This window comes from Telopea speciosissima, chromosome 10, assembly GCF_018873765.1.
Source record: "Telopea speciosissima isolate NSW1024214 ecotype Mountain lineage chromosome 10, Tspe_v1, whole genome shotgun sequence".
NCBI classification, from domain to species: Eukaryota; Viridiplantae; Streptophyta; class Magnoliopsida; order Proteales; family Proteaceae; genus Telopea; species Telopea speciosissima.
The window spans coordinates 20346580-20374412 of NC_057925.1; the positions used below are offsets into that span (position 1 = coordinate 20346580).

At 38.7% G+C, this 27833-nt stretch overlaps 2 protein-coding genes across 3 annotated transcripts in view; both read left to right on the forward strand.

Annotated features, from left to right (window-relative positions):
- LOC122641870 lies at positions 1–23372 on the forward strand. The gene is made up of 4 exons (XM_043835190.1): positions 1–4; positions 6753–6761; positions 18066–18175; positions 22976–23372. The coding sequence occupies exons 3-4, from the start codon at positions 18079–18081 to the stop codon at positions 23200–23202; spliced, it is 324 nt and encodes a 107-aa protein (XP_043691125.1). The 5' UTR covers positions 1–4; positions 6753–6761; positions 18066–18078; the 3' UTR covers positions 23203–23372.
- LOC122641868 (nucleolar complex protein 2 homolog) overlaps positions 1–27833 on the forward strand; it is a 102687-nt gene that overhangs the window by 44720 nt on the left and 30134 nt on the right. The window contains exons 14-15 of one of the 2 annotated variants that reach the window (XM_043835186.1): positions 944–951; positions 12079–12359. The exons of the other annotated variant lie outside the window; for it this stretch is intronic. Of the exons in view, the coding sequence (XP_043691121.1) occupies positions 944–951; positions 12079–12137 (67 nt within the window). The 3' untranslated portion in view covers positions 12138–12359. Of the gene's footprint in view, positions 1–943; positions 952–12078; positions 12360–27833 lie in introns of those variants that run through there. 2 annotated transcript variants of the gene reach the window in all.

Below are 27833 nucleotides of genomic sequence, written 5' to 3' on the forward strand. Positions count from 1 at the left end.
TAGAGTGGGTCCCATTATGCACATAATAGACCACCACGCTTCTGCAGCCATTGTCTTCGGCGGCTTTGGTTATTACTCTAGGCAGCTTTCACTCTGTTGGTAGGTAACCCTTTTCAAGCGGTTCTATTTTGCTCCAGGGTTTTTGTCTGGCGGCAAACAGCCATTTCTTGACGGCTTTCACTCTACTCTAGATAGCCCTTTCTGTGACTCGAACCCATGACGTGGTGCCTAGTTCTGATACCAAATATTAGGTACTTGATCGATACGCCAAAAACTCTGAAGCTGGAACACGTTAAATCAAACCCTTTAACCTATCCCATACTAGGCTGACACAATCTAATGCCCATACAATAGAGTGGGTTCCATTAGGCACACTTTCCCCTTGATTTTATATGGAAAGTTTCCTTTTCATGTTATTTTTAGTTAAACAAATTGTATCCTCTATGTCAATGAGAATGGTAACAAGTATATGACATTGTAATTAGTTGTTCTAACTTCTAAGCTGATAGTTTCATCCTTTTTAAAAATCAGTTCTGAAAAATTTTGCCCAATTTTCAAGTCAAAAAAATCAGATCTGAACTTTGTAGCAACAAAAACTCCATTATAAAACCCTCAGCGGTTAGTATTGAGAGAAATGGAATGTTTGCAGAGTCAAATTATGTGAATTGTGAAGAAAGAGAGAGATGGGATCTCCAGGGTTTTTGGGAATTGTAGAAGCGGATGAAACAAAAAAGGGAGAAAGTTCTCTGTCCGCCGGGAGTGTGGCCTATGCCAACACTCCCATGAGTCTATCTCTCTCCTCCCTATTTGAAAAGACACATCTACCCCCTTGTTTTAAGGAGGAGAGAGATAGACACATGGGAGTGCTGGCGTAGGCCACAGTCCCGAACAGAAAACTACTTCCCAACAAAAAAATACTAAATCGGAAAAACAATTTGTGGGAGAAAAGGAGTGTGTAGGTTTTGCAAGTTGTAGGTTAAGTTTTCATTGCCGACGATTTGAAGTTAGGAGGAAGAAGCAAATGGGTAGTTGCAATAAGGGTAAAAAGGTAATGTTACATGCACCCATGGGTAATTTAGGGTAAAGAAAGTCCTTACTTATGTTAACGGCCTGGATCTATTTATAACATATTATAAACTATAGGGTAGGGGTGTAATTTTTGCATAAAAAAAATGTATTTTTATGTAAAAAACCAATAAAACATACATACTGAAAAAATTGCGGATTCACGCATATTATATTTAAAACATATTATACATCATAAATACTTTGCTTTAGAAAAATTGGTAATGGTAAGGACACTTTTTTTTTGCCTAACCCATGGATCCCCTCTATACCTTTCTTCTCCCTTAAACCTGAGGCTTCTCAGAGGACCTTCCCGAAAGGGTCAATTTGTTTATCTCTAACAATTGCTGGAATTTGGGCCTTCTGAGGGCCTCAGTCCCCTCTTATCTATCCCATGTCATTCACATCCCTTGTTCTAAGTCTTCAGATTCTTGGTGTACTCTAACTAGAGATGGACGTTTTCTCACTAAAAAAGTGGCTAATTTCATTTCTAACTCCTCTTGCTTTGATTTGTCTTTAACCGCTTGGTGGAAATTTTTTTGGAAACTCAATCTCCATTCGAAATTTAAAATTTTTTTCTGGCGTGTATTAAATGTAAGGATTCTAGTTAATGATTCTAATTCAAAATGAACTCAGATCGATCGAACTTGTGCTTTCTTTGGCACTTTTATTGAGACCCTCTGGCATTTACTGCTATCTTGTGATTGGGTCAAACATATCTAGGCAGCTGGTCCTTTGGGTCTGAGGACAAAATTCATCTCTTTCCCATCTCTTAGACAATTCTGCATTTCTACTTTTCTCAATCGCAAGCTTGATGGCAAGCTTGATAAACCTTCTCTCGTTTGGTTTTTTTCTATTTTTATTTTAATTTTTTTTTTTATAGAAAAAGAAAACTTTATAAATTAAAGGATAAACAAACTGTTTACACATCAGGGCCATACATAAAGAGCTGATGGTATTGCACTGCCTTCCTAGTAAAGTTAGTTAACCAAAACAAGATAGAACTGTCCTTAATTACAAAAAGAGGTGCATTGTCTTGGGGATATCCATTAAGATCAATCAACAAAGGCACCATCTCCCACGGCCATGGGCATGTGGATGGTTGTGGGAGATGCTGAAGAAGCTCCTTTGTTGAAATCCAGCCTTCCTTGATCTTAATCCCCCTGTGTGAAGTATGCTATAAACCAAAAAGTAAAGCAGTTGCTGCCAGCTCCAACTCAAAATACGCCGTCAAAAAACTTGCATGAGCTACGACTAACTGGCCTTGAAACACTACACAAAAAGCCCAACCCGAGGAGTCTATGCCTGGGTGGTAGAGTCCTCTGCACAAATCAACATAGGATCATCAGTGTAAGGTAAAGTTAAAGCAGTAATAGAAACCGGTATATCAGCAGCCATAAATGTGTCTGTAGTAATATCATTAGGGGAAGGGGAATTAAGCCTGAGATCAGTAATCTAGGTATTGATTTGAGTCAATGTTTTAATAGGATCAGCCTTAGCCTTCCCTACAACAACCCTATTTCTTGATTCCTAGATAAAATAGCAAGTTATAATGAATACAGAAAAAAACCCAGGTGAGGGATTGGTGTCTAAGATTACTTTGAGAAAGAAAAGAAGAGCAAAAAACTTCTATAGAAGGATAAGACAAGTGTTCAGTTCTCAAACCCAAAGGGCCCGTAGCCCAAATGTGCTTAGCCCAACTGCATGCCAAGAGTATATGTCAAATCGATTCTATAGCATTCCCGCACATTAAACAACGGGAGTTGACTAGACTCCACTTCGCTATGATCTCGCGAGTAGGGATACCTGCATGTAAAACACGCCAAAAGAATATTTTAAACCTAGGGTGTATTGGCAATTTCCAAAAAAATCGCTACAATTTGGTAAACTTTGAATTGAAAAGTGCGGGAGAGGTATTAAGCATCAAAAAGCGAGAGGCTCGGTGCGTGGAGAATCGGCCATCCTTAGCAAGGATACATTGCCAACAATCATCAGCAACTGATAAAGGAATGTTAGTTATTTTTGGTAGAAACTAGTAGGGAACAACCGAAGTAAGTAAAGCATTATCCCATTGAGAGTTAGTGTAGAAATAACTAACCTTTTCGTTCCTCCGAGTTGGATTAAAAAAAGATGATAAAGAACACAATTGAATATTGGGAATCCATGGGTCATCCCAGAAGAAGGAATTGTGGCCATTACCTATTAAGCACAAGGAGATTTTCTTCGAGGTAGGAAGCATACTGGCAATGCGGTTCCATGTCCACGATCCTCGCTTTGTCAGGACTTGGGGATTGAAGATAGATTTGGTAGGAAAGTACTTTGCTTTGAGAATACGGGCCCAAAGAGTATTGGGTTGTGAAATTAATCGCCAAGCAAGCTTGCGGATTAGGGCAAAATTAGTGACTGACACTTTGCGAATGCTTAGTCCACCAAACTTGGTGGGAAGACAGATCTTGTCCCAAGCAATCGGTGATGGCTTCTTGGAAGAGGTTGAGCTCCCTATCCAAAATCTTATGCATATCGAGTAGAGTGATTTGTAAATTTTAAGCGGTAAGGAGAAGCATGACATGAGGTAGGTTGGAATAGAAGTCAGAACTGACTGAATCATGACCCGGCGACCTGCATAAGACAAAAAGTTAGATTTCCAACTAGCAAGTTTAGTATTTACCCGAGATACTAAGTTGGTCAAGTCCTTAGTTTTGGATTTAGAGTGAAAAAGGTTGACCCCCAGATAAGTGGCATCTCGTGCCATTTCCTTGATTCCGATGACTGAACATAAAGACTGGCGCTCAGCAAGAGTTACATTTCTGCTAAAGCAGAGTCCACTCTTCCCATAGTTAATTTCCTGTCCAGAAAGGTTAGAAAAAAGATCTAAAATTGTTTTGATAGTGCGGAGATCTTCAGCTGTGGCCCTACAAAAAATTAAAGTATCATCCGCAAAAAGAAGATGAGATATTTCAGGAGCAGACCTAGTAATCTTAATACCATGAAAAAGATTAAGGTCCTTATAAGCATCGAGAAGTCTAGAAAGGACCTCCATAATCACAATAAAAAGGTAAGGGCTTAAGGGACGGTCTTAGCGAATTCCCCTAGAGGCATGAAAGAAGTCAAAGGGGTTGCCATCCAATTTTATAGAGAAAGAGGTGGTGGTAATTAGAGCATTGATAAGACAGTCCCAATCATCGCCAAAGCCCAAAAAATAAAAAACGGCCTTAACAAAAGACCATTCTAATATGTCATAAGCCTTAGACAGGTCCAACTTAATGGCTACAAAACCACCCTTTCCTTTTTTGTGATGTAGATACCTGAAAATTTCCTGGGCGATGATAATATTGTCTGAGATTTGTTGTCTAGGCAAAAAAGCAGCTTGATAAGGAGAGATAAACTCAGGGATATAAACCTTGAGACTATTGGCAATGAGCTTGGCTAAAATTTTAAAATTTTATAAGACACATTACAAAGACTTATAGGACGAAAATCAGTAACTTTACAAGCAGAGTCCGATTTAGGAATTACACAAATTAGTGTGTGAGTAACCCCAGAAGGAAGAGTAGCCAATGAAAAGAACTGATGCACAAAAGAAAAAATATCATTAGCTACAAGATCCCAGAATTTGTGGAAAAAACATACTTAAAATCCATCCATACCTGGCGCTTTCCATGGCCCTATGGAGAAAGCCACCTGTCTTACCTCGTCCAAGCATGGTAATGCACAAAGTGAAGCCTTGGCACTGGAGGAGAGGATTGGGGAAAAGAGACATTCCACAAAGGTAGGATCCAGTGGGGAAGTGGTAGTGAAAATCTATTTCAGATGCGAGGCGAAGGCCTGAGTGATATGCTTGGGATCCTCTAATTTAGTACCATCATCAGCGACCAAAAAATCAATCCTTCTTCGGCGCAGGTTGGTTCTTGAAACCGTGTGATTAAACCTGGTGTTCCTGTCCCCATCCTTAATGTACATATGTCTTGATTTTTTGTAGACAAAACACTTCTAGATCAAAAACCCATTGAAGTTTCTTAGAAATCATATGGAGGTCTTAATGAATGGGGACCTCCTTGTCCTCCCCGGTAAAAAATGCCTCCATGAGATTTTGTTTCACTATATCAATATGGCCAAACACAGATCTGTTCCAGGTTTGAAGAGATTTAGCCAGGTTGTGTAGTTTTAAGTGAAGAGGGTCGGAGTCCAAGGATCTCCAAGTAGAATGGCAGAAATCAGAGAAGGCAGGATGGTGTGTCCAGGCCTCCTGGAAATGGAAGAGCTTTTTATAGGAGGGTCTAGGGGCAAGTGATTGGAGAATTAAGGGATTATGGTTCGAACCCACCGACGAAAGTTTCAAAAGACTGGCATTTGGGAAAGTGTTTAACCAATCCTGGTTAGCCAGCACCCTATCAAGACATTCCCGTATTAGTCCTGGTGGTTTTTGTTTGTTGGACCATGTGAAGCAAGATCCACGGATTTTCAAGTTTTCCAATGAAAAATCGTCTATCACCAATTTAAGTCTACTTGCAGCAGGGGAGAGATAGAAATGAGACCCACCAAGTTTTGTCTTAGGGTAAAGGACTTCATTGAAATCCCCCACAATCAAAAGTGAACCAGATATCAGAGATGCAAACTGATAAAGGTCATCCCAACAATCACAACGCATAGAATAATGCAGGGGGCATATAAGCAGACAATCCAAACAGCACCCAAGCATGGATCCACATATTTAAAGGTGATGAAGTAACGATGTATAGACAAATCCGTGACCACAGTATTCGGGGTGACAAGAACCCATAAACCACCTTTCCTACCTTTAATCCCATCACTATCAATGTAAGCAGCAGAAACATAATCTTTCAACAGTGCAGGAAATTTAAAAGATGCATGATCAACACATTTGGTTTCGCAAAGAAAAACAATATTAAGTCTAAATTTTTTTAGGTGTAGTAGTAAACTTTTTTGGGTAAGGGAACCGTGGATCCCTCTGGCATTCCAAGAAATAGCTTCACTATAGAAAAGAAAAGGAATAAACCAAGAAGCCACAAATATAGGTTAGGAATCCACAAAAATAGAACAGAAGCAAGCATGCAAAAATCAAGAAATCACAAAAATAAATACAAAGTGATAATAGAGAAGAACATACATATAAAAGAGGGTTTGCGAGGATGGAAAGAGCGAGAAGAATAACGACGATTCAAATCCCACCAGCACAACACAAGGCTGAGCATAACCATAAAATAAACTGAAAAAAAAATTTGTAAAAGCAGGGGATAAAGAAAGGATGTGATACCCGATTTGAATCTGGTGCCGTTGGTTCCTCTTCAGAATCACGAAGATCACCCTCAGAAGCAGCAGTCTGGATAGAACAAATGCCCCTAGCCGAGTCCACAGTTTGGTCCACCATCCAGTCATGAATGAGAGAGAAAAGATCAGAGGGCTGCTGGTAAGAGGTGAGAAGGTGGGCAAGATATGTTCTGAAGGAGTCAAACTCTAAGTCAGTTGAAGTCTAGGAGGAGGCTAGGAATTTTCGTTTCTTTGGCAATGGGTGTGGTACAAAGCTCCCAAGAAAGCCATCCAAGTCGTCAGTAGTAGATGCTGGGGGTGGGAGAACTACCGGGGGTGGAACAGGGTTGGGAGTAGGGCTGTAAAAATGCTGGTGTACAAAAATGGTATGTGCCTGGGGGAAGTAGCAGTCGTGGGAGGCAGTCGAGGTGTTGGAGGTGTTGAGGTTGGGTAAATTCCATCTGAACCAAAGGCACAAGGGAAGGTGCAGGAGTGGGTGGTGCAAAAGAATGCCCAATATCAGTGTGGCTAGGTCCAGACACATTCGGAACCGAGGGTGGTGCCTCTGGTATTTCAGGAATCGATGGGCCAATGGGGGGAATAATAGAAGGGGCAGTAATATCCTTAAACAATGCAGCAATAAATTTGTCTTCACTGTCTTCTTCCTCCTCTGATGCAACAATGGGAATCTGAGTGGTTGGAGGAATGGGAGTAGAATTTTCACACTCCATAGGTGCCAACAACACCTCAAAATCATCCGGTTGCAAATCCGCCAGAGGGTGGTCTTGTAAATTCTCACTGTCAACCTCCAGATCCTCAGGCGAGCATGGGCCAAAGCAGTCCAATGCCGTGGAGAAAGGTGAATCAACATGGCCATCAGAGGGTGCCTGCTTGTCTTGGAACCGAATTAGAGGGCAGTTGACCAAAAGTGGCAGTGTCAAAACATGCTTATAAAAATCTCCAGAGACCAACCGGGCAGGTGTGTCATTAATCAGAGGGCAAGTATTGATAGTATGAGTGAATCGGCCACATTTAAAACAAATAGAATACAGTTCATTTTAAGCTCCACAGGGGACACCACGCCATGAGAATTCCTGATTTTGGAAGAAAAAAAAACAAACAGACCGATTTTTCTTAACATGGACCTTGACTCGGACAGTGTCCAAGGGTAATCCGAGATCAACAGAATTAGGTTGATACTCCAGAACCGATCCTAAATAGGACACAACATGCTTCACAGCTCCAATCGAAAAACAGTCAATGGGGATGGATTTAACATGGACCCAAATAGGTAGAGATTCCCTTTCTTTTTTGAAGTGAACATCATCAAGGGGGTGTTTAACAAGATGAACTAATTGCAAGGCACACCACTAGGGAGCCAAAGAGAGAACTTTGTTGTGATGAATAGGCGATTCGAATTCAGCTGTAAAACTACCATCTCCAAAACAATATATGAACACCAAACCCAAAGATTCCTAGGAAGAAGACAAGGTGCTGCAAATTAGATCACAGGCAGGCTGGGAAGGGCCGATCAGATACCCATGAAGAGCCAGTGAAGCTTTAAAACTCAGTTCAGCAGCATTCCTGCAAATACCAGAGGAACTTGGTGGAAGTTCCAAGGGGGTTTTTTAGGCGCACTCCATACAGCAAAGGGCCGATGGCTACTGTGAGAGAAAGTGCCACCAAGACCAGAGCAATGGGACCGGCAACCCCCCAGTGCCTACTGAAGACGACTTGGACTGCGAGGAGGACGAACAAGAGCTGGAACCACGTCGAAGCATGAAGCACAACCACAGGGGCAGACAAATAGAAGAAAGCCAAGTCACAAGACAAAAACAAAACAAAACTAGCAAAAAGTGAGAGCAGCACCACGAGGAAGCACTAGGGGAAGGCACACAGAGATGGGGGACCCTGGGGAGGGACTCAGCCACATTAAAGCAAAAATGACAGAAGCAGAAAGAGCATCAAAGCACCAAAGACATGTAAAGAAAAAGCAAGATGCAGGGAAGAAGACATAACAGGAGAAAACAAAAGGAACGAAAGGGCTTGAGAGGGTAAATAAAGGGAGAAGAAGCGATTAGATGATGGACCATGTAAAGGTAGAAAATGCAAGGTGTCCATGCAAACCGAGGAGGCCCAAAGGCACCTACCAAACCGGGGGAGTTAAAGAGGGAAAGAGGTTAGAATTAAAAGAAGAAAGAGAAAAAGAAATGGAAAGAGAATAAAATCATGGGGAAAAGGAACGCCAGAGGAGAGAGGGAAGAGAAACCATTGTGTGTATCCTTCTTCACAATCATTTTTTTTTTTTAATTTTAACTTATTATTTTATTTGGATCTCTAGGAACAATTTTATTTTCTACTCTGTTAAATCCAATCCTCTGAGTGTTTTAAAGAGGATTGAACTTTGGATGCAAGACCTTAATATTGCCCCCCCCTCCATTAAGCCCATTGTTGTACTGTCTAATAATCATGATATGCATGTTCATCATAAGCTTCATTTACCTACTTTGGCCTTTCCTGTTTTGGTTTGCGCAGGGCTTGATCCCAAGGACATAGGTTGTTCTGGATGGACCCTTGGCATCTTGTTAGATGGGAATTTCATTTTGTTAAATGCAGGAAGAGTTAAAAGTCACCATGAGTTGGAACCAGAACTGTTAACTATTCTCAATGGTTTTGATCTATGTAAATCGAGAGGTTTGAAATTGAAAGAAGTTTGGTGCTCTAACAAGGTGCTACTTGGACTTCTTCCAATTCCATCCCTTTCTCCTTGGCCTATAGAAGTTTTGGAATACTTTTTGCAGATTTTGGATCGTTGTTCTGGCATTTTGTTCAAACATATTCCTGGCCTTTCTCCATTGTGTTGGCTTAAGTCCTTAGCTCAACAAACTCTACTTACTAATGTAGCTTGGATAGATGATAGTTGTACATCTTTTACTACTTAATAGAAAATTCACTCTCTTTCATAAAAAAAAAAGTAAATATCACGGACCCCCCCTCTAAGTATTCAATATGTCACGGACTTGCCAAACTTAGTCAAAATGGCAACCTTCCCCCTGATGTTAAGCATAGTTACTACCCAAAGGTGAAATATACATTTTACCCCTAAGTTATTTAAATAAAAAAACTATGAACTGGATGCTTGGACGACCATCACCTGCTCCGGCTCCGGCGACCGTTACCAGTTGCATCTCCCTATCCCTTTCCTTTTCCTATCTCCGACACCCCTCCCCCTCCTCTACGGCTCTTCTTAGTGAGATGTTCTCTGCCTGCATGACCTCCACCTGTCGGCGACCATCACCTTCTCCGTCTCAAGGGGACAAGTCTTTGTTACATTTGATCCCAATTTGGTGTTTCGATCCAGAGATATGAGCTGTGGTCACGAAACTGCTACGCCCAAATACGTGTTCGCGGCGGAATTGTAATGCGGGCTCGACGGAAGGAGAGATTCGAGTAGCTCTGGTAATCCGTCGCAGCGTGTCGTCTCTGAGATCACCAAGTCCCCATCTCTCTTGGTCTCTCTTCGATCAGTGGTGGAATAGAGAGCTGTTTTTTGCCAAATAAACCCCTGTTGATGCAAGTGCTTGTCGTCTCCCTCTCCACATTCAATAACCACTATCTGAGAGTACAAGCCCTCTCTTTCCATCAGTTAATCAAACCTACTAAATCATAAAATCAAAAAAATCTCACAGAAAGAGAGAGAAAGGGGGGGGGGGGGGCAACAAAGGGATGGATTATGAGCCAGATCAGTTTCGGAAGAAGGAGAAGATTGACGGGTAAAGTGAGAATGATGGAGAATGAATCGGAGGCTTGGATGGTTAAAGAGTGGTAGACGAGGGTTTTGGATCATACCTGCAATTTTATTGATTGTAGGTCGCCTGATGGGCAAAGAAATCTTGATTGCAAATTGCCTCCCTCTGAGAACATGGAGAAGAAATCTTGATTGCAAGTCACCTCCCTTTGAGTAGCAGGTCTCCAACGATGAAGAGAATGGTTTGTATTTGGGGTTTTAACCTTAAAGGTATTATGGTAAGTTCACCCTGTGATAAGAGTAATTTCATCATTATAAAAGAATTAACAATAACTTAACTGCACAGACCTAACGGAGTGGACTAAGTTAAAATAAAAACATAAAGTAAAGGTACTCTGTGATATTTTACCAAAGTTTGGTATGGCCGGGATATTTCATATACTTAGGGGTGGTGTGTCTATGAAATTTGCCCGAAAAAATAAATACGTTGCTTTTATATGTTTACCAAAAAAAAAAAAAAAAATACAGGTTATTGACTACGGAAACCGAAAAAAAAAAAAAATATCCAAACCATCCGGCGGAACCCGAAGAACAGCTCAGATTCTCCATCTGAAGTGAAGTCTGAAGTCTGTTAACGTCCCACACTCGTGCCGTGGCGGCCGACGAGTTCCCAAATTTTGAGTCTATTGACTGCGGAAACCGAAGAACAGCTCCAGATTTTCAGTTTTCCTGGTTTTACAACTGTATCCCTCTGACCCTTTCTTTTTCTTCTCCGCCTGACCATCCGATCGAGTGCAGCGGCGGCCGGCGAGTTCTCAATCGAGTGTCGTCTCTGTTCTCAAAAATATATCGACTACTCACTGGCGACTGAAGGGCGTAAAGGCAGCCTTAGAGTTTCAGTCTTTTCAGGTACGTTTACCTTTTCTGTTTTTCTTCCTTCCATTATTCTCTTTCCCTCTCTGGTAATTTTTTGGAGTTTGGATCTCCAAACAGCTGCCGAATGACCATGGAATCCGGCCAATTTTGGCAAATGTTTGTTTTTTTGTTACTTGGGGTTTAGGAATCCTTTCTTTGTATGATGGGCCAATGGGAAGAATTGAAGACGACTGTGAGGGTTGAGAGGGGCTATATTTGCCCAACCGGCAAGCTCAGCTAACATTCTTCTCGTGCTTGAAAGTTGAGAGATTTCTTTTTCATGTTATCTTTTTTCCTTATTATCTTCCCTTTTCGTTTCAGGTTTTAGGAAAGCATCAGGGTCCTTTCTTATCTTGCTGTGAAGGTATCGTGTGCTTTCTATTATTTTTCGTTTTTTTTTTTTTATCTTTTTTTGAATGATTGTTGTGGCATTAATTGTGGACCAATTGCATGAGATAGATGTGTAACGCTTGATGTTTGAATGGAATTGACTGGGTTAGTTCCACTGCTTCTTATCATATTGGGATTTCAGTTCAAGTGGGGGGGGGGGGGTGTTGGATTGGGGACTGACCTTTTAATGAGATTTAAGTTCAAATAGAGATGGGATAGAACCAATTTCAGGGTTAATGGACAGAGGTCAATGTAATATCAAGCAATATGGAGCCTATTGCACATTCTACGTGTCTGTACCAGTTTTATTGCCATTCCCGAATTTACTATGTTTAAGACTGTTTAACAATTTAACAAATACCAATCACTCCCCCACCCCCACCCCAAAAAAAAAAAAAATTAGTAAAAAAATAAAAAATTCTTCCAACCCAAAAATGATTGTAAAGGCTAACAGCCTCCACAATGTGATTATGGAATAGAATTTGTTTTTTGAAAGTGTGGTTGTGATCTCCTTTCCCTTCCCTCTCTCCGCTCTCTTTTCTCTCCGCAGATCACTATTCACGATTACTGTTCACAGTCCCAGAACAGTCCCTAATCTCCCCTTCTTCCCTAGCAGATTGAGTTCTTCTCTTCCATCTTCTAAAACCCACCACCAGCAGATCCATCATCTAAAATGACATCATGAAGGAGAGAGAGGCTGAGAAATCCAAGAGACCTTGAGCTTCATAGAACTGTTTCTTCTTCTCTATAGCATGGAAACCTACACAGAAAAGTGTTTGGGTACCCATGGACTGGGGCTTTTAATAGGACTAGCAATCATGGGTAGGTTGCTCCTGCTCTATTGCACTGGCTTTCATTCGATCTGGGGAGAACAATGGAGGATTCATGGTATGGGGGTTCACTCTTGAAGTGTGACTTTGCAGTTTTATATCACATGGCAGATGATAAGGAAGCATGGTGGTTGATTACTTGGAGTTTAAGGTGGATAAATGGTACAAATCTATGCTATCTGTAGGAACATTGGTGGTTTGAGATTCCAAAGCTGGCCGGCCTTCGTCTCATCCATGGGAGTTGGATGCTTCTCGACTTTTGGGATCTGAATGCAGCTGGAATTGGAATGCTTCTCACCCAAGTCCTCTTTTGAGGTTGCTCATAGGATCCTCTACAGCCTGTCCTAGATTTCTCACGTGTCAACAAATGTTGCATTAGACAGGTTTGTGAACACTCTGATTGACTTATGAGGTCAAACTTGTAATAATCTATTAATACCCAAATGACAACAGGCCAAGAGCAGACCAACCATTGTAATGCGAAGACTACCAACCAAATTGAAGACAAAGAACCAGATTGTGTGAAAGTTACAGTGGTGTGGTGGCACAGAGAGTACCAACCAAAATGAAGGCTTTGGGTCTCACATTGCACTAGAAATGGACTTGCTTACATCAGGTCAATTTGGGTACTTCCACTAGGAAAGCTTGTTTGTTCAAGTGGATAGGAAAACCACCTCCAGGTAGTTATGAAATGCTCCCCTTGCATAAAATGTGGTATAGACATGTTTTAATCATAGTTATCAAGTTGGCAAGGCGTTTGAGGGCCTTCCTAAGCGCCTTGGCGATAGGGCGTCCCCACGGCGAACAAGGCGTTCAAGTGTTCTTTTTTTTTTATATAACCATTTTATTTAGCAAAAATAGGACATTAAAAATTATACAATTCATTAGACTCATTACAATGAAGTCAACAATCCATCCATAAAAGATTAAAATTAAGTCAACAATCAAGGAATTACATAATCGTATAATCACAATATTACAAAATAAGTGAAACAAAAAATCAAATAATCTCAGATTACATAATCATATAATCACAAAATGATAAAATTACATGACTTATACTAACAGTTGCACAATTTGATTAGAATAACAAAATCACATACCACAGAATTACAGCCACCGGCCACACCACCAGCAGCCACCACTACTGCCACCAACATAGAAGAAGAGGAAATATGAGAAGAAAAAGGAGAAGAAAAAAATGCAACAGAGCAAGAACATTGAAAGTTTCAGAAATTTTGATAGGGCATATGCCTTTGTTTCTGAAAAATCTAGAGATACTGATTGTCTTCAGAGAAGTGTAGCAGGGAAAAGGGAACCAACACAATCAAGTTTGCAACAAACAGTTGACAATCGAAAGATGAACAAAGAATACTTCAGAAAAGTGTCGCAGGGAAAGGGGAAGAAGAAGACGATCCAGTTCCTTTGATTTTGTTACCTGATTCCTTCTTCAGAGAAGTGTCGCAGGGAAAGGGGAAAAAGAAGAAGAAGAAGATTTTAAAAAATAAAAATAAAAAAGGAATCAGGTAACAGAATCGAGTAACAGAACAGTCACCAGAAAAAAAAATAGAACATCGCAGCAAGGATTCGAGGTTGCAGTCTGTCACCGGAGTAGGGTTCGTGGTCTTGATTCATCATCACCGTAGGAAATGGTGCTAGAGTTGCTAAACAAGAGCTGGCATCGCTGGAGCAGGAGGTTGAGCTTTTTATTTTCTCCTTTAAAGAAGAAGAAGAAGAAGAAGAAGAGGAAGAAGAAGAAAATGGAACATAGAAGAAAAGAAACTTACTGGGAGAAGATTCGAGGTTGCAGTCCCTCACCGGAGCAGAGTTCGTGGTCATGATTCATCATCGTCAAAGGCATTGGAGTCGCTGAGCAGAAGCAGGAGTAGGAGTCTCTGGAGCACGAAGTCGAGAGTTTCTTTCGATTTTGTTTGCTTTAGGTGATTGTATGTAACACAATGTACACAAATAATGTATACAAGCCTATGAAAATCTAAGAAATGGAATAAAATTCTACATATTTTTATTTGTTTTGTTTTTAAATGATTTGGTGTATCACACTGTATGAAAATCATATACACAAAACCAATACAAATATAGGAAATAGAATAAAATAAAAAAAATAATAAAATAATTACATAACGCCTTTCCATAAGGCGACTGCTCGCCTTGACCCTTGAAAACCTCTAGGACGCCATGGCGACGCCTTGAAAACTATGGTTCTAATCCTACATATGTGCCCTCAACACGCAAACTGTACCAGCTGGTGATTTATGAAAGTGAAGATGGCGATAGTGATAGCGACGACGGTGAAGTTGTGAACATCACAAATGTGGTAGGTGGTTTGCAGCAACTGCAGTGGGAAGCATATTAGAAGCATATGCAGATCAGATTGAGGATTCATATAAGGATTGAGGATAATCAAATGTGTCTATTACACTTTTATTTTTCGTGTAACGGTTTGGTATGTCTTTATTAAAGACTAGGGAAAAGGCTGGGTATGCTAGTGGTGTACTGTAAGCTAGCACCTGTGTGTCTATCTCTATCTTCCTCCCTTTGAGGGATGAGGGAATCATTTCAAAAAGGGGGGGGGGGGGGGGAAGAGAGAGATAGACACATGGGGTGGTAGCTTACAAAATACCACTACCATACCCATCCCTCTCCCTAGAGACTATTATGGATATACTATCATTTGAATTGAACTCATTTTTTTTTCACAACACATACACACTGGCAAGGTTTAAAGTATCAGTATCGGGTATCGTATCGGTCGGGTGATTTTAAGAGACGTATCATATCGTATTGTTTTGGAGATACGTATCGAACAATACAAATACGCATAGAAATGGTCAAGATACACATGGAAATACACTTTTGGAACAAAAAACAATATAAATAAGCAATATATAATAAATGTCATGCATAAAACCTAAAATGGTGAATAATGTATAACCAAACAAGTGCATTAAATTGAAATTGTTATAAAAGATGAAGTTTCTCACATGTTGTAATCGTCTATAGCCATGAAGAGTATTGGATGATGCAAAGGATGATGTTGTAGCGCTCCTTCATTCGTTTTTTAGTTTAAAAGTGTGAAAAACCAAGATTAAATGCAAGATTTTAGACTCTTGGTTGAGAGTTTTCCTTCATTTTTTCGTTAGATTAGGAATTGTATCGAATCTGTGAGTGAAAATGGCTTTTTTATGCAATGTATCGATGGTATCGGTACGTATCGGTATGTATCGGTGCGTATCGGTATGTATCGGTATGTATCGAGTAGTATCGACTGATACATATCGATACGTACTAAACCACCCACTGAACCCTTTATTGGACGTATCGATGGAATTGATACGTATCGGTCGTATCGTATCGTATTGGCCTGTATCGGTCAATACAATTCGAGACAGTTCATTTTTGTAAAAAAAGGAGATGTAGTGGTCGATACTTTAACCCATGCACACTGGTTCAACGGTAAGGTTGCTCCATTGTGACCAAGTGGTCACGGGTTCGAGTCTCTACAAACAGTCTCTCCGTGAAGCGGGGGTAAGGCTGCGTAAATTATGACCCTCCCTAGACCCACAGTGGCGGGAGCCTCGTGCAATGGATACACCCGTTTTTTTAAACACACTGCACATATTTTGGGCACTTTGACAACCTGGTGGGGCCTGCTAGTTGTACTTTGTAGTAGGTCTTAATCTGTATTCTATGAGCCCATTTTCTCAAATATGCTACAGATGGATTTCTAAAAAAGAAATAACTTCAATAAATCAGGGTTACGTAATTTTTTCTACAAATAGGCATACAAAACCTATTTCTCATTCTAGAATCTATTGTGTCTAGTAATAACTGAACGATTTCTACTTCTGGCCCATTAATTATTATCAGAAATGATTTCTCAAAAATAGTACAGAAACAGAAATAGAAACCATTTCGAAGATAGCCTTAAACGGTAGAAACTAGAAAGTTGAATGGCAGCGCTGCAGTTATCTTCTTCTGCACCAATTAATAACTAATACTTAGATTGAAGAAAAGTAGGTACTTTTTACTTTCAGTAACATCCCCACTGACCACTGCCACATTGTATTTTCACTAAAATGGACCCTCTATAGGGGAATGGCGAAGGTACGAGTTGCAGAACTAACACAGAGAGACCAGTGGCAAAGGTAGGGCCTTAGAAATCGATTCTTGGTGGGGTCTTTTTGAGGAAGCTTGGCAATTTTAATTAAGCTCCTCAGGTAATCTTTCCGACCTCCTCTTGTGTATCATCATGGTTATCTCGAAGCTTTACTGTATTTTGTTTCTGAATATTTGACTTGGCAATTTAAGATTGTTAAATTTATTTGCGCTATTACACCTTGGCTTTCCAAATCCCATCCTTGGTTAAGATTAGAAAATTTACAATACCCGAAGTAATGATAATCCATAAGCTTATAGGGTTCTTTGGAAACAATTTTCTTTTAGGTCATTCAAGCTGTAACCCACTCCCCCCACACCCAAAAAAAAACAGAAAGAGGTGGAAGGGTAGTAATGCAGGAAAATCACAGAAAAGGGCTTATGTTAGAAGTTAGCATAGTCAAGTCCTAGAATAATTAGGAATTTGAGTCCAAATTTCATTTTAAATTTTTGTTCTGTTTTTAAAGTCCTAGTTTGAGTAGAAGTGTCAAATCCAAGTAGTAATTTGAATTCCAAGTCAATAGGAAGGAGTGTTAGAGAGTCAGTTTCTTGTATTTTTTATATAGATGTAGTGGCCCATGGCCTCATACTCGAATTTATAAAATTTATTTTTCAGTTTTCCTAAAACTATGCTGTTTTGGATTCATTAGTTACTGCTGTGGATTCAGTAGTTTGCCTGGTGGATATCAAGTGGGGCCTAGTTGGATTTCATGCATGCTATCCTCCTTTATACCATATGGCACATCTAATTTTTTTTTAAAGTCCAATTATCTTCTGATTGCAATAGCATGCAAGCTACTTATTTATATATATATATATATATATATTTGTTTTGACTCTAAACTGACGTTTGAGATTCTGTTACATTGCTTTCTAAAATTCTGTTCTTAGTTCTGGAAATTTCTTATTGATTCTTAAAGAGTTCTAGACCTGCTACCTGAAATCCTAGTAGCACTAGAATTCATCTGAAACTCATATTCTGTTATCAGATTTAGCTCAAACTGTGTAGGCTGAATCTGCTGATAGAATAAGGTAAGATTGGAGTTGAGCTGTATGTTTTCAGTTATAAAATTTGTACTAAATCTGGTATGTTCTAAAACCTACTGTGAATTAGTTTCTGCTACACTATTCAGGCCTACAGACTGGTTTACATTAGGGGGGGTTACTGTCTGAACTAAGCAGGAGACTCAATCAACTAGAGCAACTCCTATTAATGAATATCTGGTTTGTATTTATTTTGAATTATGTAATTTTCTTTCAGCAACAAGCCCACTAATAAGAACTTGATTGCCTGTAGAAATCTGTAAATTTTGCTAGCAATAACTAATTTGTCATTGTAATCTCATGCCATGTTGGTGTAATGAATATGGATGGTGTAAAGTTTCAAACCTATCAAAATTTAAAAAAAGTACTTCTCTGGCGCTCTTTAAATATATTAAAAATGACATTTAGTTTTGATGCCTGGCTTTTACCGGTTGTGCCCAGCAGATGTTGCCAAAGGTCTTGGATCAATTGGTGAACTGGCCATTTTGTTGCTCTCTCTCTCTCTCTCTTTCTATATATATATAACCTCCCATTGTTGCGGTAATGCAATGTGAAGTGATCTGTTAAAGACGGATTCACCTTTTAGCACAACAATCTGTGTGACAATGCTGCTTTTTATTTGTCTGCAGATTGGAAATTATAATGGCCGGAGTAGTAAAGAAATTTTTCGTTGCATCATTGTTTATGTGGGTGGCTCCAATCACAATTTTATATGGTTTTAACCATCAAATGTTTCCTGGTAAGCTTACTTCGGTAGATTTCTGGAAAGATTTGTATCTATGCTTGTTTCATCTCCTTGGTTGTTTTTTGTGCTTCCTGAACCTACTTCTAGCAATCACGGTATCTAACAGGAATCTTAACTCTTTTAAGATATCTTCTTATGTGTTTATTTAATGCTACAAAAGTGTTGAGCTGTCTTTTATAGTGGTCGATTACTCATATGTTGCAATCCAAGTACGTTATCATCTTTAAAAGTAATGTTTTTGTAAGTGTGAGGTATCCGTCCTAACCATCGTCTAGATAGATCTGAAAGTAGATGCTTTAATCCGTCTATTCCACATTGTCAAACCCATTTGTTGATGAATACAAGACATTTTCCAAACCTGTGTTCTAGAAAGACTTCACCTTCATTGTTGTCATTATCATGTATGTTATAAAAAAATCAGAAATCTAATTCAGATAATAAGGCTTTGCATTTTAGCAAAGATACAGAAGTAATATTGTCAAATATTCTTTTGGACGATGGGGATAATAAAATAAAAATGCTGAATCAGTGTAGTACCAATTAAAATTAGTATTTTTTAGGCCCATCATTTTAACAGCCACTTATTTATGGACCTAGAACAGACAAGGCTTAGGTGCTTAGTTCAGAAATATGCCATGCCCAGCGAAAAGCATGTAGATTTTATTGTTCTGTTCATTATGGATGAAGTCCAAATGTTGATATGTTGTGGAATCATCTGATTACTTTTTCCTGTCTTGATGATGACAATTTTAGCTTGCTGTAGAAAGCACGGATCCAATTTATGTAAATACAAACAACTTATAAACTTCAGATTATAATTATTGATCAATCATGAATTCTGCATAGTAGTTTTTGTTTTACCAAGCTGGTAGTCTGGCTTACATAATTTGACCCCCCAAAATGGAAAGAACACAGAGAAGCTGCTTCCTCCATATTCTTAAATGTTAATTCATTCAATTTGTCCTATATACGTATTGGTATCGTGTCCTCATGTTGATGCAATTGCCTTAGCCTGGCTGGACCGGCATGACCCACTTTGGAAGCCCAAACCAAGGACTGGTCCTAAACCGGTTTTCTGGTCTGGCAAGGGCTGGTAGTTTAGTTAGGATGCAATATTTGTTTTATTTCATGAGTAGATTACATAGGAGCTTATTAGGTAGTTTCCTTTTCTTAGATATGGTCTATTTTAGTAGTTTCCATTTTGGGTTGTTTCTATTCTAGTTAGGTTTCTATTCCTATGCAAGACTATTCTCTATTTATTCATTGTAATTGTTGGAGAGTAACAGATTTGCAGATTTGATTAATGGAAGTTATTTGTGAAGCTCTTTGAGAGTGTGTGTATGAACGTGATTTCCCTCTTCCCTCTCCCCTCCTTTCTTCTAATTCTTCTACTGTTCTCTCTGTGAAGCCCACCATAGCAGACCCCCCTGGTTCTGCGTTACATGTCAGGCTTTCATAATTAAGTGGTAGATAGTGGTACTCATTACTACTCCCTGCATCCCACAAAAACTTTCTCCTCAGAAAGCACAGATCCGATTTATGTAAATACATACAACTTATAAACTTCAGATTATAATTATTGAGCAAGCATGAATTCTGCGTAGTAGTTTTTGTTTTACCAAGCTGGTAGTCTGGCTGACATAATTTGACCACCCAAAACGGAAAGAACACAGAGAAGCTGCTTCCTTCACATTCTTAAATGTTAATTCATTCAATTTGTCCTATATACATATTGGTATCGTGTCCTCATGTCAGGCTTTTACAATTAAGTGGTAGATGGTGGTACTCATTACTACTCCCTGCATCCCACAAAAGCTTTCTCCTTAGAACGCATGGGCCAATTTACGTAAATACAGACAACTTATAAACTTCAGATTATAATTATTGATCAATCATGAATTCTGCATAGTAGTTTTTGTTTTACCAAGCTGGTAGTCTGGCTGACATAATTTGACCATCCAAAACGGAAAGAACATGGAGAAGCTGCTTCCTCCACATTCTTAAATGTTAATTCATTCAATTTGTCCTATATACATATTGGTATCATGTCCTCATGTCAGGCTTTTATAATTAAGTGGTAGATAGTGGTACTCATTACTACTCCCTGCATCCCACAAAAACTTTCTCCTTGCTTCTGTGACTCGAATTTGAGATTGCTACTCACACTTACATCGCCATTGCATATCAATAGCTTGTATCTTGCATTGGTCCACCCCTCTCTAGTTCTACATACCTTCTTTAATATTCTTTTCATTGGTGGATCAAAGTACCAAACAGATAGAAAACCCTTGATTCAGTTTGTTTTGTTTTAATTTCCACTTAGTTTCCTCTTGTTTGGTCATGAATTAAAAGGTTTCTGTTTAGCGAAAGAAAAATAAAGTGAACGAGGAAAAAAAAAAAAAGGGTTATAGGCTGTGCTCTCTTTTGAATATGGTTCAGTTTAGTCATTTAAAATTTATTTTGGGGCTCCAAGCACAAAATAGCCCCAATTGCTCAGAGTTCGACAGCCTGGTTTTACAAATCTGTGAAATGCTTGAATTGTTAGGAGTTCAATTGCTTAGTTTGTTATGATCACGGTCAACAGTTTCAGATGAAAAGGATGTCTGGGTGTTTCAGTAATCATAAAGATGACAGGTCAACCAATCTAACCTGAGCTCATTCTTTTTCCAAACACTAGTTGCAGCTATTAACCTTCCTCTGAAAATTGTAGTATTATAGGATTGTAAGTGAAAGGGCTCTATTCTGTATAGCCTTGAGCTTAATCTTGAAAATTAACTAGGTGAAAGTTTATGACAGTTCTCGAGTCTCCAAATCCAGTGGCTCTGGCTTTTTCATGAGAGAGGAAAAAGTTCTTCCATGGTTCATGGCCTTACACATGCTGCATAAATTTTATTAGACAAGTGGAAGGATGATAATCTAAAATGGGAGGGGGAGGTGTTGAGGCTGAACCAAGAATCTCTGTACAAATAGTACCAACCCACAAAACCACTAAGACATACTTGGTAAAAGAAGACAGTCATCAAGAAAAGGGAGTTGATTCTTCCTTGGATGCTAGACTATCATAATCTTTCTGTGCTCTAGCATTCACAGCTCGTAGGAGCTGAAATGTTTCCAGCCATAGATACCATAGAGACCAAAGCTGATCCCACTGACCAGTGGAGAGATATTAACAATGAAGTTGGAATCATACAAAATATCCCAGATCCGGTCAAAGTTTTAGACCATGATTGAAGGTTCTCAGTTCAGTAATACTGTTAGTGCTGAAACCAGAGTGATGCAGAGCCAACCAATAGTTTGCTGTTTCTTTATGAATTGCTCCAACCTCTCTACTTGGGCTGGGTTTGCCCTGACTTGGCCAGATTTGGTATGATTTCTATTTCAATTTCGAATTGATTTCATGAAATAGTCAACAAATAGATTTTTTGTCAAAAAATTGAAATTGTTTTGGTTGTATCAATATGAAATATTGCAAGAATAAAAAAAGTCCATTTGGAATTCAATTTTGAGAATAGATTCACTATATTTCTTTGGGAAGGGTGGTGTTGGTGGTGGGGATAGTGGTGTGGTAGTGGTGGCGGTTGGTGATGGCGTGGAAGTGGTGGCGGTGGAGGTGGTGGTGGTGGCTATGGGGTGGTGGTGGTGGTGGTGGTGAAACAATTAGAATAAGAAGGGTAGTGTTTTATTTTTAACAGGAAATTACTACTTTGCCCATCAAATTAACCATTTGCTCATTAAAAAGCAAGAGTGAAATCAAATGAAATAGAAATTCTGAAACACCTCCTCAGCTGTTTCAGATTTTCTATTCCACTTGATTTCTATTTCACTGAAATACGGTGCAAAAATCAAACCAAACAATTTCCGAAACAGAAATCACCCCCCGAAATTGAAACAGAAATCATACCAAATCAGGCCTTATACGCTACCTGAATTTTTGTTTAAATTTACTTGAGGCAGGTTTAGTCCAATTTAAAAGTAGCTGCTTAGGAATTCATTCTCTAACAAAAACTCATAAATATAAAAAATTTGCCAGTCAACATTAGGACACAGGAGAGAACAAAAATTTGCCAATCAATGTTAGGACACATAGGAGAGAGAAATCTACTGATTCTTGAACCAGCAAAGAACTTAGAGTCCAACAAAAGCAGATATCCTCCTCTTTTTCTTAATATAAATTACATTTTATGAATGATTTATAGTCTCGAGACTTGAATGAGATAGATTAATATCTAGAAATATCTGCATATAAAGTGTATATAAATTTATCAGTTATCACAGGTGTTTTTCCGGGAATGACTTGAGAGTTGATTACCATACTGGAACATCTGAGGGAACTTCCTTTATCAGGCATATCTGGCTCAATGAAATTTCATTAATGGATCTAATTGGCCAATATTTTGGTGCCTTGACATATTGATGCTATTAGCAGCAGTATAGTGGCATCTGAGTTGTTCATATGGGAACAGAGTAATGTGGATGATACTGGACCTAACTCAACTCGTCTCACCTCAGCCCCCAACTAAATGGGGTTGGCTACATGAATCCTTTTTTCCATTCAGCTCTAGTCGTGGATGTTATGATACCGGATAATTCTTTTTTTTTTTAATACCCCAATATGTACCTACTATTTTAACTTTGTCACATCCTTTTGACTAGGGTAGGAGGTCTCTAAAACTTTTAAGATTCATTCTATATTTGTAGTCTATAGACTACAGATCTGTTGCTCTACTTTACCAGTGATTGAACTGCCCCCCCTCCCCCTGCTTTTTCTAAGCAAGCTTCGTTCTTTTGTGGCAGGTTCAACTCAATTATCGTCCTATTCACAAACATTGCTTAGTGGATTCCTTGCTGTCATATCCGTCAATATGGTCATAGCATTCTACATTTGCATGGCAATGAAAGAGCCTTCAGATAGACATGAACCAGACTCTGCTTTCCTTGCAGAGGCCAAAGCCAGTATTAGCAGCCAATCTACTCCATGTGAAAGTGAAGATGCTTCCCAAGCTCGAGAAAAACAAGAATAGGAAGTGTTAAGAATCTTCCTTTATCCAACTAACCAGCCAAGTTCAAGAGCTCTTTCAAATCAATTTATTGGAAGGCATTGATCTACAAACTATGCAAAACGGATCAGGTAAATGGGTACCATATTTAACTTGGTTCACTAGTTTGGTCCCTATGCTTCACATTTCACTTTATTTTTTCAGCAGCTGCAGAAGTTTAAAACTGATTCGTTAATCTGAATTTAATTAGTGATACCCATAAGTCTGGCCCGTTGCGGGGCCTCATATTTTGGATTCAAGCAAGTGGTGGATATACCAATACATTGGTCTGAACACAATTGTCACCTGTTAAGTTGGATCAGAGTTCTTTTTCATGTTTTGTAATGGAAAATGCTGAAGAGTGGTCCTAAGTGTTGAACTAGAAAGAATATTAATCAAACTTGACCCCTTGAGGATTCTATCAAACATTTGGTATGCGAGAGATCAATGAGACATTTACTTCATCATCATACTAACTAAAATAATAATTATTATACTAATAACAGCAACAACAACAATTATGATGATATAATTTTTTTTCTTCTAATGAAGGTAATAGTGTCATTTCACATTTATATTCGAAAACTGTGCCTGACAATGATCCCCCTTTGATAATGACATAATGAAATGTTACTTTAAAATTATTTTTTGAAAACTCTTTTATACCCCAATCTTAAAGAACTTTTTGGGAATAAGACAAGGAGCAATTAAAAGAAGTGTCATATTCTAAATACACCTATAGAGGTGGGATTTGGCAGGCACTTCCCTAATATATTTGTTTTTCCTTATTCAGTGAGAGCACCCAAATTGAAGCATTGGCCCCATCTCACTTTGCCAGTTGGGCTACATCTTTAGCTTTAATTGTTTAGGTTTCTTTTTATTAGAGCTCTTTTAACACATGTGATGAGATTACAGGAATTCTTTAGCTTTATTTGTTTAGTTTTCTTTTCATGAGAGCTCTTTTAACACGTGTGTTGAGATTCCAGTTCTTGTAAGCTCTCTGTCAGCTATGCTTGGTTTGGAATTTAGGCCTCAACTATTCACAGGAACGTTTCTATCAATTTCAATAGAGATTTTTGCACAGCCCTGCCTGAGCTTGAATCAATGTTACATTACAGTTTACAGTCTTAACAAGATGACTTTACACACTAAGCTGCATAGAGAGATCCAAAATGCCAGTTGGGCTACATCTTTAGCTTTATTTGTTTAGATTTCTTTTTATGAGAGCTCTGTTAACACATGTGATGAGATTCCAATTCCTGTAAGCTCTCTGTCAGCTATGCTTGGGTTGGAATTTAGGCCTCAACTATTGACAGGAACGTTTGTATCAACTTCAAGAGAGATTTTTGCACAACCCAGCCTGAGCTTGAATCAATGTTGCATGACAGTTTACAGTCTTACCGAGATGACTTTAAACAAGATGCCTAGAGAGATCCAAAATGAGCCTGGGAGCCCCGCCCAAGTAGTCAACTGCCAAGGATAGGTAAGTGAAAGCACCAATGTTACGATCGGAAGAACTCACCTTCATAACCGGTCTACGAGGGGAGGGAACCTAATATTATATATACTCATACCCAAACCCTTACGGGACCGATGTGGAACTATTGTGTATAACATATATAGTCTCGATTGGGTTTCAGGGTTTTAAGAAATGGGAATCGGATCGGTGAATTAGCCAATTTGGATTGGAATTGGCAATGATTGATCCTAATTTCCACCGATCCGACAAGGCATGAAAACCCTTAAAATTTTCTGTTTTTGGATTTGAGGATCAATTCTAGCGTTCTCGAGCACCGATTTGTGCCGATTCTTCTCCAGATCGGATCAGAACTGCCAATGATTGATTCTGTCCCCGTCCGTAATCAGATGGAACTGCTAATGACCAATTCAGTTCCCAATTTCGTGATTGGAACAGAATAGCCAATGACCGATTCCATCCCAGATTCCTTGTATAAAAACTTTGTTGCTTACCCACCAAATATGTAATCATTATATTTTTCAACCTGATGCCATTCTAAGGGCTTTTTTATAAATGCCTATTTGTTCAAATATAGCCCTACAATTTTTTTAATTGTAAAATCTTCCTTACTTTCAAAACAGTGTAGCACTTTGATCTTAGTTTGGGAGGTTAAACGTTAGTTTCAGGAAATCTAATGATCAAAATACCCTTGTGATAAAAACCCATCAAAATTAAAAAATAAAGTGACCAAGTTGCCCTCATCTTCCCCAAATGGTTTAAGGTTTGAAACCCTAAACCAGGGAAAGATGAACCCTAAAATCAATGTTTCTTTGAATTAATTTGGGTTTTACATTCTAGTTAGGAGTCTTAGTTTTAGAACTTTAAATATGGGTGTGCTTGGTAAGCGATAAACAGATTTTGATTAGAGAACGTTTTGAGTTGTTTGTTGTCGTGTGCTTGTGCGTCGCGAGTTACAAACCTGGCCAATATGTCCCTTTCCCCTTCTCCTCTTTGATATGATTTTCCTTATTCTCCCTTTTTATTCCTGGTATTCAGTTATTTCTTCTGCTCCTTTCTTTTATGTATTTTCTGCTATTACTGAACCGACAGAGATTTGATCCATCTCTCTCATCCCTGGCCCTTTTTGTCCCAAATTTGGTGTGGTGATATCTATCCCTAGGGTGACCCCAAATTCTAGAGTATTGGTCCCAAATCTTCCCCTGTGATGGAATATTCAACTAGAGGTCAAATCTGATCTCTGTTCTACCCCTTGCTTGGTTTCAGCAGTCCATTATCTCCTTTGTAGTTTCTGTTGGGTTGTTGGTGTGTGTATTCAAGAGACCTTGTCGATACCCACTTTCCCTTGAGATGGCAGAACCAGTTGAAGCATATAGGAGTTTTCTTCTTCAAAGGTGTTGGATTTCCGCCATTGCTGGTCGTCCAAGATTGAAGACGATCCCCCCTCAAGACTCCAAACTTGTCCTCGATCAGAGAAAGAGAAACATCTCCCTTTATGAGATTGATTATAGTAGCTAGAGCCAAGATAGATTCATTGATTTTAGGGTTCATCTTCCCCAAATGGTTTAGGGTTTGATTTTCAATTTCAAACCCTAAACGATTTGGGGAAGATTAGGGCAATTTGGTCACTTTATTCTTTAATTTTGGTGGGTTTTGTCACAAGGGTATTTTGGTCATTAGATTCCGTGAAACTAACGTCTAAACCTCCCAAACTAATGAACTGGACCAAAGTGCTACATTGTTTTGAAAGTAGTGGGGAGTTTGCAATTAGAAAAATTGTAGGAGTGCATTTAGACAAATGGGTATTTTTAAAGGGGCATTTATAAAAAACCTAAAAAAAAAAAAAATACTTGTGCCATCAATTTAAGTTGCGGAGTAAGAATAAGCTTAATTCTGTCACTTGTACAATATGATAAATAGATCAAGTAAGTGTTAACAAGGATATCCATGCGGGATACGATAAAACTGGTAGAGAGGGTAAAGAGAAGTTGTTGTTGCCAAATTACTTAATTCAATTAGATGCATATGAGCTATGTTACAACTTACACTCTTTTGTATAGTTTATATTTATATTTATATCTATTTATGAATAATCAATTATGATAATAGGTTATGGTCTATAAACAATAATCATTTGCTTATTATTAGACATAATAGATTATATAATGAAAAATAGGTTTGGTATAAACTTAAGTGAAGAATATATAATGTATTATGGTGGGGGCCGGATGGGGTTAGAGAGAGAGGGGGATAAAAGAGAGACTTTGTTCTAATTTTTGTTAATTTTATCAATTTACCCTCACTTGAATAGCAATTATGCACATGTTCATTAACAGTACCCACATAAACAAACATTAGCAGTTTATGGTGATAAATCATAAACAACTCTCGAGCTGTTTATGAATTTATGCTTATATTGATTTATTTTAATGAGAAATATGGATCATAAATCATGCCAAACACATCTATTTATGTTTATGTGTTAGATAAAAATAAATTTAAACTATAATGTGTTGCAATTAAAATTTACCAATGGACATTAAAAAAATGATTATTATAAAGGGTTGCTGTTTTCTGTGCTGCAGTGCAGCCTGTGCCTAAACACATGAGCTTGCCATTCAGGGAGCAGGGTGGTCATTTTGCCCACCCCCATGTGTTTGGGCCTAGCTTGCACCCCCAGTATAGAGAACATTTGGCCTAAAAAAAATATGCAAAACAGCATTTTTGTCGGAATGGGCTTTTAGCATGTTTCACAACAATGCCTGTTCTTGATCCTATTATAAGAATTAAGAATGAGAGTGTGTACCAAACTACATTTGTCTCTCCAGAATGTATTCTAGACCCATAACATATTCTGAAAATGCATACCAAACATAGCGTGAGTTTCAATGAATTGAAAAATAAAAGCACAAAAGATTCATTAACACTTCCATAATGTTTTGATCAATATGAATTTTAAGTTTAAAATTATACAATTACATCAACATTTAAATTCACGTCAAGTGCATGGTTAGGGTTGTCAATTTTACCCACTTTACCCAACCCTTAGGGTGAAAATATACTATCTATGCTAGGGAGGGAGGGTAATGGTAAGAGGTTATACACTTAAGTAAGAATATTATACCAAAAGGATATTCCA